Source organism: Gossypium hirsutum, chromosome A03 (assembly GCF_007990345.1).
Source record: "Gossypium hirsutum isolate 1008001.06 chromosome A03, Gossypium_hirsutum_v2.1, whole genome shotgun sequence".
In the NCBI taxonomy this organism is placed as follows: Eukaryota; Viridiplantae; Streptophyta; class Magnoliopsida; order Malvales; family Malvaceae; genus Gossypium; species Gossypium hirsutum.
Genome location: NC_053426.1, coordinates 113,451,079 through 113,467,349, shown reverse-complemented (window position 1 = coordinate 113,467,349; position 16,271 = coordinate 113,451,079). Strand labels below are relative to the sequence as shown.

At 34.6% G+C, this 16,271-nt stretch overlaps 2 protein-coding genes and 1 non-coding gene across 4 annotated transcripts; all 3 read left to right on the top strand.

Moving 5' to 3' along the window:
- Positions 1 to 777: 777 nt before the first annotated feature.
- Positions 778 to 6,399, top strand: LOC107938497 (YTH domain-containing protein ECT4). The gene is made up of 10 exons (XR_005919870.1): positions 778 to 951; positions 1,753 to 1,820; positions 2,320 to 2,381; positions 2,513 to 2,666; positions 3,091 to 3,155; positions 3,307 to 3,660; positions 4,225 to 4,722; positions 5,059 to 5,262; positions 5,634 to 5,798; positions 6,000 to 6,399. It is a non-coding gene; the product is annotated as a YTH domain-containing protein ECT4 (transcript).
- A 1,456-nt stretch (positions 6,400 to 7,855) lies between these two features.
- LOC121222570 (uncharacterized) lies at positions 7,856 to 8,945 on the top strand. Its single transcript, XM_041103587.1, has 2 exons — positions 7,856 to 8,094; positions 8,192 to 8,945. The coding sequence occupies exons 1-2, from the start codon at positions 8,005 to 8,007 to the stop codon at positions 8,411 to 8,413; spliced, it is 312 nt and encodes a 103-aa protein (XP_040959521.1). The 5' UTR covers positions 7,856 to 8,004; the 3' UTR covers positions 8,414 to 8,945.
- A 1,219-nt stretch (positions 8,946 to 10,164) lies between these two features.
- Positions 10,165 to 16,180, top strand: LOC107938524 (ion channel DMI1). Of its 2 annotated transcripts, XM_016871702.2 has the most exons (12): positions 10,165 to 11,076; positions 11,216 to 11,284; positions 11,651 to 12,277; positions 12,403 to 12,585; positions 12,788 to 12,847; positions 12,930 to 13,133; positions 13,830 to 14,078; positions 14,188 to 14,286; positions 14,462 to 14,656; positions 14,814 to 14,906; positions 15,198 to 15,464; positions 15,554 to 16,180. In XM_016871702.2, the coding sequence occupies exons 1-12, from the start codon at positions 10,483 to 10,485 to the stop codon at positions 15,770 to 15,772; spliced, it is 2,859 nt and encodes a 952-aa protein (XP_016727191.2). In that variant the 5' UTR covers positions 10,165 to 10,482; the 3' UTR covers positions 15,773 to 16,180. The 2 variants fall into 2 exon arrangements, 1 of the variants encoding a protein (XP_016727191.2); XR_001694924.2 differs by lacking the exon at positions 15,554 to 16,180 and having other exon boundaries at positions 10,171 to 11,076; positions 14,830 to 14,906.
- The last annotated feature ends 91 nt before the right edge of the window (positions 16,181 to 16,271 follow it).

Sequence of the window (16,271 nt, the reverse complement as noted above, 5' to 3'; positions counted from 1 at the left end):
CTCTGAGGCCCATACTTATTGGGCTCATTGAATCAACATTTGAAATGTTTTTACTTAATAATGGGCCACTGACCCATAGTCAACGCTAAAGACAATCAATAGTAATACAATAAATAAATAAATAAATAAAAGAAAAATATGAAATGCTATTTGGCAAGCATCACCTAAACCAAACAAGTTAATTTTAAGTAAAAGGTTATACTATTAAAAACAATATATGTTAATTTTATAAATATGATCATTTTTTAGTATATCTCGATAATTTATTTTAATGAAATTAATATTACTGGATTCGTAACGTACTTTTTATCATGCCGATAAAATTTTAATATTAATGGAACCTTTTTTTTTTAACTTGCCATGAAAATGACTTGCCATATACAAAATCGGTTATTTTGGAATTAATTTTTTAATTATTATTTTAAATATGAAGTTAGTATTTTTTTAATTTTTATAATATATAAGACCTAAAAATAAAAAAAGAGCAATAAAAGAAAATTGACATTTAATATAAAAAAAAAGCAAAAAAAGGTGATGGGAAATATTGGGAATTGGTGGGGAGGGGAGTTAATGGGGAAGTTTTATAAAATTATATTTATTTAAATAATAAAAAAGGATTGGAGAAATTAAATCTTAAACGGGGCTATTGACTAAACTCTGGATCAACGGTCACGATTCCTTATTTCTAAAACAAGGAATTAATCAAACCCGTCCATTTTTTTCAGAAACAAAATTATCATACTCTAGAAGAAAAAAAAAAGATTCCGTCTTTTTTTTTCCCCCACTTTTAAAAGGCCTAAGCGTTTCAGCATTTGTTCTCTCTCGCACTTCCTTTTTCTACTTCACTCTCTTGAAAAAGGAAGAGAAGAAAAACTTGTTTGTTTTCTTCAATCAGAACCGGGTTTCCTAGCGGTGCCCGTCTCATCAGATCGGATCCGGTCTTTTTTTCAGGTGGGTTTTGATCCACGCTCCTTAGGTTTGGCTTTCATTTCTGGTTCTCTTCTGAAGATTTTTGTTTTCTTTTCATTTTTCTTTAAAATTTTTAAGTTGTTTTGTTTTTGTTTACTGTTTTAGCAAAGCTGTTTAAAAGAAATTACAATGCAGTTTTTTTTTCTTTAAATGAAAAGTTATGTTCTTGGCAATTTTTGGTGTTTCTTTTTTGAGTTAATTTTTTTGGCGCTGTAAATTGGGGGAAAAAGAAGTTCTTATCTTTTCCCTAGTTAAAAGATTATTCAAATCCCGATTTCCCTCAAAATATCTCAGCTTTTGTTTTTTTTTCCTTATCCCAAAAGCATCGTGAATTGACTTGTTTTTTTGTTCTAAAATTTAGATATTATTTATTGTTTTTAGAATTTATAATAAAAAAAGATATCTTTTACTTTAGAAAAGAATCTTTTGCTTTTTATTCATGAGAAAAAGAATTGAATCTCTTCCTTTCACACCTATTTGATGTGCTAACGTTCAATTTAATAACATTTAAATGCTTTTTTTTTTCAAGAAAAAAATATTTTTCTTTAATTTGATACATAATGATTTTTTAGAACATTTATTTAATATAATAAATAGCATTTAGATATACCTTAAACGCTAAGGCTATGACCATGAGTTATAAATATTGTTGTTGTTATTAAGTATTTTCCTTTCTTTTATTGAAAATAGGCGTTGAGGATTGGAGGTAAGTTATACACTTTTAAAAGACTGCAACTTCGAACCTTTTTCACTAAGCCTTTTGGCTGTTCTGAATTTTTTTAGGTCAATTGGGTTTTCGAATATTTTATTTGGTATCTCGATAATGGCCGGTGAAAAGACTTTGGAGAATCGTATCCTTTGCTTCAGTTCTGATTATATATTATGCCTTCCTTGTAAGCAATTAATTCATGGTTTATAATGACATGATGTTTGTAGGTTGACTGTTTCTGGTTTTATATAGCCTAGAGATTGTGAAAAAACCTAAACTTTTTGATCTTTGTGGCCAGTAAGAACAAGTGTCAGTGGGGATTAATCTATTTGTTTGGCATCTTAGTTATGGTGGATGGAATTGGTATATTGACGAAATCCAATTAATACTATTATCTGAATCAGCTTCATGATACCAATTTGATTATAAGGAGAGACACTTTCATGTGTTGCAATTTTCCATATTGATGTGATATGTCAGTTAATTTCTCAAATTTGCAGCTGAAGTCATACTTTGACCTGGATTGATTGTGATTGTGTAATCTTTGTTTTTCTGAATGTTATGTTGATTGTAGTTGTGTAATCTGTTTTTCTGAATGTTACGTGTTTCTCTGATGATATTACTTAACGATGTAAACTTAGCTGAACCCATCAATGCGGTTCCGAAGTCTGAAGCTGTTCCCAAATTGGTTGAGCAGGATGCTGTATGTCATGAATTAATTATTCTAAATTTTATTGTTTATTCTAAAGTTTTTCTCCAAATTGAACTCCTTGTTTTTGCTATATTAACTATTGTGCCTGGTTTTGTGACATTGACATGTTTTGATGTTTCCAGAATTCTGGAAAAATTGGAATGGCACCTGATTTGACTTCCACAATATCTTCTTCACCATATGAATCTTCTGGTGCAAAAGCTGAGAGTCATCAAGACTTGGTTGGAGAACCTGGTTTCAATCAATCTACTAGCTTTGAAAATTATTACTACCCAGGTTAGATTGTATAACAATCCTTCATGCTGAACCACGGCATTTGTACACAATGTTAGAATCAGGATAACCATGGATTTTATTGCAAACGAGATTTGCTGTCATTCTATCTTTCATCGTTGCCATCCATTTGTTAGAACATTTGAATGCCAAGGTCATGATGAAACACATTGATATTATAGGTGTTTTAAATCATATGAAAAAGCAATTGTTGAAAAGGGTTCCTAAATTACCTAATTCATATTCCCCAATAAAGGATAAATGTTTTGAGGGGAACAAAACTTTTAGGCTTTGGTTCCTGACTCTATATTTATTGTGCAGATATGTCATTCTTTTCTTCTATTGCAGTTTAGCTTACTGTTGTTTAAGATAAAACTATCAAGCGTATTTAATTTTGTAAAATAACATTAAATGGATTTTTTTTCAGGTTATGATGGGTCATTCACTCAATCTGATGATAAGGGTTATTTTCTTACGGATGGTTCACTTACAGTATGTTCTTCTTGCTAGTTCCTTCGCTGCACATTTATGGCATCATCCCTTCATATTGATTTCATTTTATGGCATCTTAACATTACCGGTAATATGGAATTACAAATTCCATATGTTGACTGTTCTGGTTTTTATTGGATTGTTGCCCCAGGGTGTGCAATCGGAAAATGGGTCCTTGGTCTACTATTTGCCTGGCTATAACCCATATGCTACTGGGGCTCTAATGGGTGTTGATGGGCAATGCCTTGGTCAACAACCATATTATTCATCAGGATATTTTCAGCCTCCTGTTTCCTATGCATCAGAAGCCATGCCTTGTTACTCATGGGATTCAACATATGCTGGAGATGTTTCAAATGGAATCCTTGATGGTTTTGGAAATGTAAAATATGGTTCTGGCTCTGCTTTTGCAAAGTCAAATATTTTCAACTCAACAAAATCTAATGGCCTTGGTACTAAACTATCGAAATCTACTTACGCTCAGCCTAACAAACCACTAAACAAGGTACTTTAAGTGTTTTGGGTTTATTCATTATGGAGATTATTGTATTTTTATTAGCAAAGCTATTTCTTGATTTTATTCCTAGTTTATGCTGGGTATACGGTTTAAATTATTTTTTATTATAAAACATGAATAGTACTTCTGTTGCATATATTGTTAAATGGTGGAAACATCTATGTGAATGGTTCTTTTTGATGTTGGATTAGCGTACTTGACTTAACCCCCAAAATTATGATTAATTAATACATGGCCACAATTTCTCAATGGACATAGCCTTTATATGCTACCCATTGTCAGTGCATCTGATTGTGCTTTGCAAAGCAGAAGGGAGAACTAGTACGCTTTTACCTCTTCTTCTGTAATTACTTTCTGATACCTCTCCTAAGTCCTATCATTATGTTCTAGATTGTATATGATTTATACCAGTTGAAGTTCTGCTTCCATTATGTAATCAATTTGTTTGAAGCTAATTTTAACATCATTAGACTATAGTGAATGGTTTTAAAATTTTGCAAAATTTTGCTCCTTGGGATTTCAACATTTTAATTATCTGAGTTCATGTTACAGGGGCCTCATTCAGGTTCTGATCCATCAGCAGGATCTTATAGGGGATACTACCCAGCTGGAAGATCTTCATTTAACAACCAAAAGCAAGGTCTTTCCCAATACAATGGTCATATGAACTACAGACAGAATGGGAGAGCATGGAATCAAAATGATAGGTATAGGAAATCCAACGTTGACTTTGAAACCTCTGCTGAACTAACTTGTGGTCCAAGGGCCTTAAACAGGGCTGCCCCTTTGGACTCTTCTGTTAAGAAGGAAGACCTGGGACTTAACTTATATAAAGATAAATACAACCTACAAGATTTCCAAACTGAGTATGAAAATGCAAAGTTCTTTGTCATTAAGTCCTACAGCGAGGATGATGTCCACAAATCCATGAAGTATGACGTGTGGTCAAGTACTCCGAATGGCAATAGGAAGCTAGATGCAGCATTCCATGAAGCTGAAACTAGAGAAAGTGAGACTGGCACAAAATGTCCTGTCTTTCTTTTTTTCTCGGTAAGTTGAAAACCTAACTTCTGCTAGAGTTTCCATATCTTGTTTTTTATTTCCCTTAATCTAATATAGTTTTCACTTTAGGAAACGGTTTCTCACCGTAGTTTAATTAGTTAACATAATCATAGTAGTAGTTTTAAGACCACTATGATGGAGCTATAAGATTGAGATTTACTGTCTTAACATGCAGTTAATTAATAAGCTGCTACTTTCAATTCTTTTATGTACATATTTAAACCTCTCTGATGCCATTTACATGTATAATATGAATTCTCAACCTCTCTGAGCCATTTACGTGTATAATATGAATTCTCATGTTTTTTGACAATGTAATGTCAGGTTAACGGAAGTGGACAGTTTGTTGGCTTAGCTGAGATGATTGGCAAGGTGGACTTCAATAAAGATATGGACTTCTGGCAACTGAACAAGTGGAATGGTTTCTTCTGAGTGGATGTTAAAGACATCCCTAACAAGGAGCTCTTCCACATTATCCTAGAAAACAATGAGAACAAACCTGTAACTCATAGTAGGGACACTCAAGAGGTATTTTGGTTTCTTCTCTTGCTTTACAAGATTTTATGTTTATCGTTGTGTATGTTGAAAGCCATTGTGATTTGTGGGTGTGTTTAGTTTCTTGATTTGATGTGTTATGAAATGATTTATTGGGAAGAAAGTGAGGACCTTTCACCTTTTAATAATGAATCAAAAAGCCTCCTTTTTATTAGAAATGTGTTTAAAATGTAGAGTTGAAAAGAAATCGTTTGGTAATCATTAAGCAAACCATTCATGAACTTGCTATACGCAGCTTTCTAGAACAAATACCATGTAATTCAATGGTGTTATTAGAAAATTTCAACTTATGTTTATAACGTCATGAATATCTGCTTAAATATTGTTTTTGTTGCAATTTGCAGATTGGTCTCAAGCAAGGCTTAGAAATGCTCAAGATTTTTAAAGGCTATTCAGAAATATCATCATTGTTACATGACTTTGGATTTTATGAAAATCGAGAGAAGACACTTGATGCGAAAAAGAATTACAAGCCTGCTACTCTAGAATACATGGAAGATGATTTGACTGTGAGTTCTCTCAATCTCTCTCTCTCTCCCTCTACTAGACTCTTGTCATTACAAATTTGCAGTCAAATACATTCATATTTCTTTGTGGTTATTACTTATTGGAACTTGCTGAAATATGCCTTCCTTTCGTCTGGTCATCCAGCAAATATAATCTTATAATTTATTCATAGTTTTGACAGAGGTTATAATCACTTGATGCAGAAGCAAACAAAAGCAGGAGAGAGAGAAGTGGAAGAAGAGTTGAGGAGGACCAAGAAAACTGGAGATGCAACATCCATCATCAATCTCACCAAAAAACTATCCCTCAACGGCTGCAATCGGAAGAGCGTCGCTGTGAAGAACCCAATAGCAAGTACATTTCCTACCGTCCCTGCACCATAGCTTTTCAACTTTTTTAACTAGTTAAGATGTGCGCCGGGGGTTTGGGGGTGGGGGGGGGGGGGCTCTGTTTTTCAGCTTTTTGCTTTAAAATTCTTTTTCTATGTTGCCTTTCTTTTTTTTTTAAACTGAGTTGGATTTTTAGTTGACAAAGCAGTGAATTTGAATTAGCATTTGCTGGAGTTTTTTTAATTTCTGAAATAGTTACAATTGCTTTGGTTTACATTTTCTGTTCCTTTAAACTGCTGAATGAAGTATATTAATAAATATGAAGAATTACTATCTGATTAGAAGAAGATATTATTTGGATGTCAGACTTTCTTCTATAGCAAACAGCTTTTTCTTACAAGAAAAATTACAGGACCCCTCAACATGAAGAAAAAAAGTTATAAATACAACAAATTCAGTGAACATGACTTTCAAAGCAAAATATGTACTTGGTCCCTCTTTCAAGAAAGCAGTACTGTACATCCATTCTTCTATTTCCTATTAGCCCTCCAAGTTTCTTTTTTTTTGGCTGCTGACGTTCGAGGAAATGCTTTGTGTTTGCAACTGCTATTCAGTCCATAGTTCTCAGGTCTTAGGTTACCCGAAATGAAAAGCTACATGCTTTCACACTACACGAGAAACATAACTGATATCTGATGGGATTTAAAAAAGTAATTACACCTATTCCTGCTAATTGTTTTTAGCTCTGCCAACACAACAGAAAGATTTATACTTGCAGATTTCGGCAAATGCTTGAGCCTACTCCATTTTGATTATTTTCATCACCACCTCATAAAATTTATAAAAATGGCAGTAAGTACGTAATCCTTATCTCCCTTGGCAATTTGGAAGTGCTTTTTGAGCATTCAAATTGCTAATCAAACAATACCTACAAATTAGCAATAATGAGTCTCTACTTACCTCCATTGCAGTTTTCACTTCTGTCTTACTGCTTACTGTAGGCATCTTAAATTGGAATTGACAGCTTCATTTCTTATTAGCGGGTGATGAGTCATCAGAGCTAGTTTGTTCAAGCACTAGAAGACTCGTCACTGTCACTCATAGAGCATGAACTACTCTTGTTTAAACATTTTTCCAAGTCCAAGCCTAAGTTCTGGCACATCAAGTGAGCTGGATCCAAGCCCATGTTTTTTTCTCAACGATGTAACCAAGTGGGCTCAGCTGAATCCATGCAACAGGGACTTAGGAGCCTTCCAGCACCCAAACAGCATCAAACATCTTGACTTCTTCGATTTTAGTGATATGTTTTGGTGTTTGTTCCGGGTGACAACTCCGGTACGAACCTAAATACGAGACGTTGGATGAGTGATCGATGATGTGGTCCATAGATGTTGTCACGTCATAGATAAGCATTGCGAACCTACTACCGTTTCAACCAGTTAGATACCAATATGGAGAGAGAACAACCCCTATTTGCCCCATACTTTAAATATTTAGTTCCAATGACTGGGCTTTGACGAGATTTGAAATATCCTTATTCATGCAATTTGGGGTTAACTTGGATTGAAAGGATGGTCAGATACTACAATGGAGAAAATTCAATGCATAGCAGATATTGGGTTTGGTGCAAACAAGTTTTACATACGAAGGACAATAGAAGAGTAGATTCAAACTTGCCTTCTTCTGTGTTATCAGCTGAAGGAGCAAGGTAAATGATAATAGTGCGTATCGGTATTGTTATATATTTATTAAATATCAGTTGTTTTTAAATTATTAGTGCTGTAAAGCTTTGTATATGGTTCATTTACAGTTGTTAATATTATTACTGTTTTCCCCTTTGTCAGATTTAGGGAGGTTATAGTTTTACTCTTGTATTACAATGAATGTTGAGCAACCATGTAGAGGGAAAGGGTGGGGAGATAATATACAGGAAAGAGAGAGAAATTTGTCAAGTTACATAATGATGGAGGTATAAATATTAATCGAGTTTCTTATAATTATGTACAGTTATAAATATATGGAAATCCATGTATGTATCTGATAACTTTTTTATCTTCTCGTGACAGGAAAAACTTATGGGTATTATACAAAATATTCAGACTAACATTTCAAAACTAAGTGCAAAGTTAGAGGTGGTCGAGGAGAAGGCGGATCATCTATTGGAAAGCGGTTTAGATAGAACCGATGATAAGAATAACGGTGTTAGGAAAAGTAAGACAGCGGGTGGAGAGAATATTATAGATGAGGGGAAACGGAGTATTCACCCAATATTCTGGTGGAAATGTTGAAGGGGGTTTGTGGGAAGACGGAATATTGAAGATGTTGTTCTCATCAAACTGCGTTTATGGATAACCCTAGAGATAATAATGAAAATATAATGATGGTTTGGACTTGAAGGTGATGAAGCGTGGAAGAAAGTGGAAGGGTGTAATGTGGTTGGGAAGAGGAAGGTAACGTCAACACCTATGAGTCAGAAATTATCATGTAACGAATCTCCACATTAGAGTTGGAGAGACTGTTCGTTAAAGCAAGCAGACTTCAATTCAAATATTAGGGAAGATCGTAGTTGTTTTCATCATTGTGCATTGTACCCTGAAAGGGCAAACAAATATTGAGGATGTATTGGATTTAGATGACTATAGATGGGGGAAGAAAAAAATAAGGTGTCAAAAGAGAATCTATTCAAAGAGGTCTTTAATCGTGAATTTAGACTATCGATGTCGTTAGAAAAATAATTGACTAAAAGTATGTTCGATTGTTTAATATTGGTTGTAGTTGATGATCTTAATTGACAAATGTATACTAGTTTTATCATTATAGGATGCATAAAATTATTGTTGATTTTACTAATCAATACATTTAAAGGTGTGGCATGAGTTGTTTATTGCCTAAGAAATGGATTAATGATACGATATATGGTTTATGTTTTGATTAAAACTTTTTTTTAAATATAACAATAGTTTCTATTATTTTTAATAGTAGAATGTAGTATATTAAGATAATAAATCTTGTGATTAAGATGTGTGATTTTACTAATCAATACATTTAAAGGTGTGGCATGAGTTGTTTATTGCCTAAGAAATGGATTAATGATACGATATATGGTTTATGTTTTGATTAAAACTTTTTTTTTAAATATAACAATAGTTTCTATTATTTTTAATAGTAGAATGTAGTATATTAAGATAATAAATCTTGTGATTAAGATGTGTTAAAAAATGTAAAAGTGGACAATCAAAACATGGCTCGATGGTATACGCCAACACATTTTTAAGTAAGCATGGAAAGTAAATAATTTATATAGTCATTTACATGATTAACTTTTTTTTATGAATTATTCCATGTGAAAAACGAAATATGTAAGTGAGTTGTGATGCATCAAATAATATCACATGAGGGTGTTGATGTAAAATGGTTCATCCATATGTTAAAGAGGACTATAGATACATGAAAAGTGTGGAGAGTCGTGAATATAGGTATAGAAAATTTGGTATAGTAATTATTAAAATATATTGTATTGTACTTTTGATTATACTGTAAAAATTGAAGTTTATACTGTAAAAGTTTATACCTTCGTACCTATAAATGGTTTCGGCTTCCATTGGTACTTTGATTGTCACAGACATTCAAAACCGTTAGATCCTCATGTTTGATAGCATGTCCTTGTCGGAAGAAAATTCGAAAAAATAAATTGACACCGTATCCCGCACTTTGGATTTGAAATTTTCAATTTTTTTTTATTATGTTATAAAATTTTTGTAATTAATACTATCACGTTGAAAAAAAGAGTCAAAGTAAAACGAACTTGAAAAAAAAATGACAGTGATTTCATGGCAAATCCAGCAAGTAGATTCCAGAATTTACGGCCAGACCGATTTGTTTCTTGGAATGAACATTTAACACTTTCTACTTTTTGACAAAGAATCTACCGCGTCTCAAAAATTAATTTTTCAGTTTAAACTTCCAAACATGTTCCTTCAAACATGTCTGAAAAAAATCTAAACTAAATTAACTGAAGCTTGTCTTGAAAACGCATCTACACACGTATCAACCGTCCACGTCAGCACATCTTCGACCCTCTCTTCCCTACTTTTCAACGACCCTTCCAATCATACAGTATCATTCTTTAATAATTATAATTAAGAAAAAAATTCAAAAAAGAATAACAGATCGAAGAAAATACAAGCAGAAGCACAAGCTCCCCACTGAATCTCGAATCTTTTCTTCTTTTTAGCTAAATCTCTTCTTCCTTTTTCTTTTCTTGCTTTTAAGATCTCTTCCAATGGTTTCGGCAATTTCAATTGATTTAGTGTCCTTTTATTAAGAGCTAATTTGATCCAATTTTTTGAAAAAAAAAATGAGAAGCAATGGTGGGTCTGGAGAATCAGCTTCAACTCAATCACCACGAAACCCTAGCTCACAAAAAGCAGAGAGGCCACCGGTACTGAAGAAGTTCAAAGCTATAGAACCGGATGATCCGCGGCACACACCACACTTTCCGGGTCCTCTTTTCCCCGCCGTTCGTCGCGTCACCAGTCTTCCACCGTCGTCAAATCGACGTGCCTCGTTTGATACCGATGCTGATAAGCCGAGTAGCGTAGGAGATGTTACTGCCAGTAATCTTAATAACATTGATGTTGTGAATAGTTTATCAGATAGGGATTGGATGTATCCTTCATTTCTTGGGCCTCATGCGGCGAGGAATCGGGTGGTGACGGTTAAAGCGGCGTCGAGGCAGCCGATTCGAGGAGGTGGGGAACGATTAGTGGATAGGGTTGAAAGTAAGGTGGTGGATGAGAAGCAGCAAAGTAACACTCCTGTCAACAAGGAGGAAGTCAAAATCGTGGCGAGTCAAGTTTCTACGACGATGACTGAGAGGAGTTCGGTGAGTTCGTGGAGTGCGAGGAGGATTCTACGGATGAAATTGAAGCGTTATTTCATCTTTTCAGTGGTGAGTTAATTGTTTTTTTCAGAGTAAAATTTTTATAAATGAAGCTTTAATTAAAATAATAAAGCAAAATAGAGTAATTTTAGTCATGTCGTGGTTCTGATTTCTAATACATTTTTTTGGTTTCTTCTTATTTTTGCAGATCATTTTCAGTTGTATATATCCTTTAACTTATGTAATTCATCTGCGGAATAAAGTTGAAAGACTAGAGGTAAGAGTATTTACATAACATTGCTGATTCAAATATATATATAGATTCAGACATCTTGGTTTCTTATTAAGATAATATCATCCTTTTTGTATATTTTAATTGCTGATTGAAAAATGAAATAGCCATTTTCAGTACTAATTACTAGATGGATAACAGTTTGTCTTGAAACCAAAATTTTGAGAGAGTTATTTTTCCTATTTGGTTGCTTAAATGGCAAGGAACTGGACTGAGGGGGGAAAAGAACGTGGAACTGGCGATGGATTTTTAGTTTCCTAGAAATTTTACTGCTATATTTTCTGTAACATTAGCTGTTGGAACTTGAACATTGGTATTGGTAAGTTTGTAATTAGTGGCATTTGCTTGCAGGTAGAGAATATTAACCTTCGTCGATGGTGTAGTGAAACCGATGTTAGTAACTACAACAATGAAGTTTTGCAGCCTGAAGATGATAGTTCATATAAAATTTTTGGTAATGCAGACAGTAAAACTGTTGCTTTATATACCGTGATGTTCACCCTCATGATGCCTTTTGTGCTGTACAAATGTCTTGATTATCTTCCACAAATAAAGATTATATCCAAAAGAACAAATCCTAACAAGGAGGAGGTTCCCTTGAAGAAGAGAATTGCGTATATGGTGGATGTTTGTTTCTCTGTATATCCTTATGCAAAGCTGCTTGCACTCCTTTTTGCAACGATATTTCTTATAGGATTTGGTGGCTTGGCCTTGTATGCTGTCACTGATAGAAGCCTTACTGAAGCTCTTTGGCTTTCATGGACATTTGTGGCTGATTCTGGCAATCATGCTGATAGTATTGGAATTGGTCCTAGGATTGTGTCTGTCTCTATAAGTTCAGGAGGCATGCTGATATTCGCAATGATGCTAGGGCTCGTCTCAGATGCTATCTCAGAAAAGGTTGATTCACTCCGAAAAGGAAAGAGTGAAGTCATTGAAAAGAACCATATGCTAATTCTTGGATGGAGTGACAAATTGGTAACTCTCTTCATTTTGTATATCCTTTCCAAGGCAGTCTTTAAGTGATACTGAATCTCTAATTTTGGTCTTGTAAGAGATAGAAAGCCTTGGGTTTAAGAAATAATCCTTTTTTTTTTTTTTAGGGATCACTTTTGAAGCAACTAGCAATAGCGAACAAAAGTGTTGGGGGTGGAGTGGTTGTAGTACTTGCAGAAAGAGACAAGGAGGAAATGGAGATGGAAATAGCTAAGCTGGAATTTGATTTTATGGGAACATCTGTCATATGCAGGAGTGGAAGTCCTCTGATTCTTGCTGATTTAAAGAAGGTAATTTGACATCTTTATAGTTTACTTCTTTTATTCTTGCTGTGATTTTAAATCAGTTTAATATTAGATGGGTTGCCAGATTCAACCTGACAAACATTCAGTGGGTTGTTGCCTTTATTTATATGTTCTGATCATTTCATTTTCTCCCTTTTTTTTTGCTCATTACTCAACTGCATCTGTATTTACATTCTTCCAATTACAGGTCTCTGTATCGAAAGCACGTGCCATTATTGTCTTGGCAACTGATGAAAATGCAGATCAGGTTGCTCAAACTTCCATTTCAATCATGTTTCTCAACTTTCTTTTTCTTGGACAACGTCAATGATTATGTGTTCTTTTACCAGAGTGATGCACGTGCCTTGAGGGTTGTGCTCAGTCTAACTGGAGTAAAGGAGGGTTTGAGAGGTCATGTTGTGGTTGAAATGAGTGACCTTGACAATGAGCCCCTTGTAAAGCTTGTTGGAGGAGATCTCATAGAAACTGTTGTTGCACATGATGTGATTGGTCGCTTGATGATACAGTGTGCCCTGCAACCTGGCCTTGCACAGGTTACTCTCTTACTTAAGTTGCACTTTTAAATTTCTTGAAGTATATCAATGAAATTATTCAAATTTAGTTATTTGTGAACAAGGTGCTCATTTTCGTTTGGCTACAAAGATCTTGGTTGGACTAAATGATCAAACTATTCTCCAATTGATGTGCCTAATTTCTTTTCTCAGCACCTCAATTTGCTTTATATTTGGTCTTTTCCCCGTCCTCTTCTACTCTTTAGACTCAAGTTGCATGACTGCTAGTCTTGTTCCTTATGGATGAACCCATCTCTTTTGCTCACCTGTTTAAGTCAGTCCTTTGCTATGCCATATTTGCCTCTAATCCCACCTTAACATTCACCACCAGGCTATTCTCATTTTCTACATTGTTTCTCAAAGTGCCAACTACTTCATTAGAGGAAAAGTGGTTTCTTAGTCCTCATACATTTCATGAAAATGCTAGTTGCATATTCACAATTTTGTATAGGCTCTCCACTTCTAATCTTTCATGTTATTTTCCTCTTTGTATCACTAAAATTTTTCCGATCAAGTGTCCAACTATATTATTGGTCGTCTTCTATTTCCCATTATCATTTGAATAACATGAATATTATGATTTATGTTCCTCATTTTTTCCCTTCAGTTTGTTTTTTTTTAATCAAATTAAAGATATTATTTTCCCTTTAGTTTGATTTTTTATTTTTCTATTTTCAGATATGGGAGGATATATTGGGGTTTGAAAATGATGAGTTTTACATCAAAAGGTGGCCTGAATTGGATGGTATGCAGTTTGAAGATGTGCTCATTTCATTTCCTGATGCAATTCCTTGTGGAGTCAAGGTTGCTGCAGATAATGGGAAGATAATCCTAAATCCAGATGATAGTTATGTACTAAAAGAAGGGGATGAAGTCCTTGTTATAGCCGAGGATGATGACACTTATTCTCCTGGTCCTCTTCCAGAGGTAATTTTTCTTTAGGCAGGGTTCTTGAATGCCAAAATGTTAGTTAATAAAAAGCATATCTGTGCAGCATTTACCAATGGTAATCCTGTGTTTGACATGCTGCATGCAGGTACGTAGAGTTAGCTTCCCAAAAGTACCTGAACTTCCGAAATATCCCGAGAGGATACTGTTCTGTGGCTGGCGGCGTGATATTCATGATATGATTATGGTAATGCATTTGCTTATTGTTCTTAACCATATACTGTTACTTTTCAATACCCTTTTTGCTATGCATCAGAAGGAATGGAGCTTAAAATGTGATTAAACAAAATTAAGAGATTGGAGTTTCCACTTCCTATTCAGTCTCATCTTGCTTGATATGTGAACCATGTTTAACTTTTTAGGTTCTGGAGGCATTTCTCGCCCCGGGTTCAGAACTGTGGATGTTCAACGAGGTTACAGAAAAAGAAAGAGAGAGGAAACTGATTGATGGTGGACTTGATATTTCTGGATTAGAGAACATAAAACTCGTCCACCGTGAGGGAAATGCCGTCATTAGAAGGCACTTAGAAAGCCTGCCTTTGGAGACTTTTGATTCTGTAAGTTATTATATCCTCTATCCTTGTTGGCGTAACTCCAACGTACCTCTAATATATGTTACCTCGCTCCAGTATTTAGTATTGTTGTTTCTTAAGTCCATTGTTTTAGTCGCTCACTCCAATCGTAAGTCAACTGATTACTAACTCTAAAGGACAGATTTTAATTCTTGCAGATGAATCACTGGAGGACTCTGTAGTGCATTCAGACTCTAGATCTCTAGCCACCCTTCTCCTTATTCGAGACATACAGGCAAGTGTTATACTGTTTTTCAGATTATGCAAACAAACTAGGTTACCAAAATCCGTGATGACCTAGATTTATGCGATAATTTACTCTATAAACTGGCATCTTTTAGCTTCTTGCTGAGAGATGATACAGGTTCCATGAAAACAGCTTCACTGATCTCAAATGCTAACATGAACAGACTATCAAAATAGCAAAAACTAAAGATTATGAAAGTAGTAATTAAGGATTTTGTTATTTATCTTTAATAAGTAGTCCTGACCATGGCTGGTACTTTTGTTTCCTTGTGGTTTGCAGTCGAAACGTCTCCCTTACAGAGATACAAAGTCAACTTCTTTACGGCTTGCTGGATTCACTCACAGCTCTTGGATCCGTGAAATGCAGCAAGCTTCAGATAAATCAATCATCATTAGTGAAATTTTGGACTCTAGGACAAGGAACCTGGTTTCAGTCTCGAGAATCAGTGACTATGTGCTTTCAAATGAGCTTGTAAGCATGGCACTGGCAATGGTGGCTGAAGACAAGCAAATAAATCGTGTTCTTGAGGAGCTTTTTGCAGAGGAGGTAATTCTCACACCCCTCAACTATTGTTGTTGCTTTCGAAATGAGAGCTACGAAACCTTTACTAAATTTCTTGCCTCGTTCTTTCACAGGGGAACGAAATGTGTATCAAACCAGCAGAATTCTACTTATTCGACCAGGAAGAGTTATGCTTTTATGAAATAATGATCAGGGGTCGGCAAAGACAAGAAATCGTCATTGGCTACCGCCTTGCAAACTCCGAACGTGCAATTATCAACCCTCCAAAAAAATCAGAACAAAGAAAATGGTCTCTCGATGATGTTTTCGTTGTCATCTCATCCGGTTCTTGAATAGGACGGATAGGTTACTTCCCTCCGCCATTGTGCTATTAGCTGTTTTCCTCCTTAACCCATCTATATATATATTTTCACTTGCATTTTCAACCATAACCAGAGAATTTTACCGACAAAAAATATCTTCATGACACAGTTAGGTAGAAAGCCTTAATGTCAGGATTCAACCCAACAATTAAGTTGCAAGAACGGGGATTTCTTTCTTATAAAAGGTGATAGCAAATGAATCCATTGATGGTACTCTCCTGAAGCACTAGGTTGTTTTTAGGGCTAAGCTAGAAATATTTTTTTAGGCGGAGTTGAGATTAAATTATATATTTTTATGAGAGTTAAAATGTAATTTCACCTTTATATTAGTTTCTATTTTTACGGTTTTTAAATGGATTAAATTGAAATTTTACTATATATTAACTTTAAGATTTTATAAATTTTGAAAGCCTAAAACAGAAAATTTTCTTTTTAGGGGTGAATCCCTTGCCTGTCCCTCCCAAAGTCT

Bases quoted from the DNA above. Each gene is read 5' to 3' on its own strand.
- LOC121222570 (XM_041103587.1), top strand. From the start codon at position 8,005: ATGAATGTTGAGCAACCATGTAGAGGGAAAGGGTGGGGAGATAATATA. The intron at 8,095-8,191 runs GTATAAATATTA...TTCTCGTGACAG, and splicing joins CAAGTTACATAATGATGGAG to GAAAAACTTATGGGTATTAT.
- LOC107938524 (XM_016871702.2), top strand. From the start codon at position 10,483: ATGAGAAGCAATGGTGGGTCTGGAGAATCAGCTTCAACTCAATCACCA. The intron at 12,848-12,929 runs GTTGCTCAAACT...TTCTTTTACCAG, and splicing joins CTGATGAAAATGCAGATCAG to AGTGATGCACGTGCCTTGAG. The intron at 14,657-14,813 runs GTAAGTTATTAT...TCTAAAGGACAG, and splicing joins CTTTGGAGACTTTTGATTCT to ATTTTAATTCTTGCAGATGA.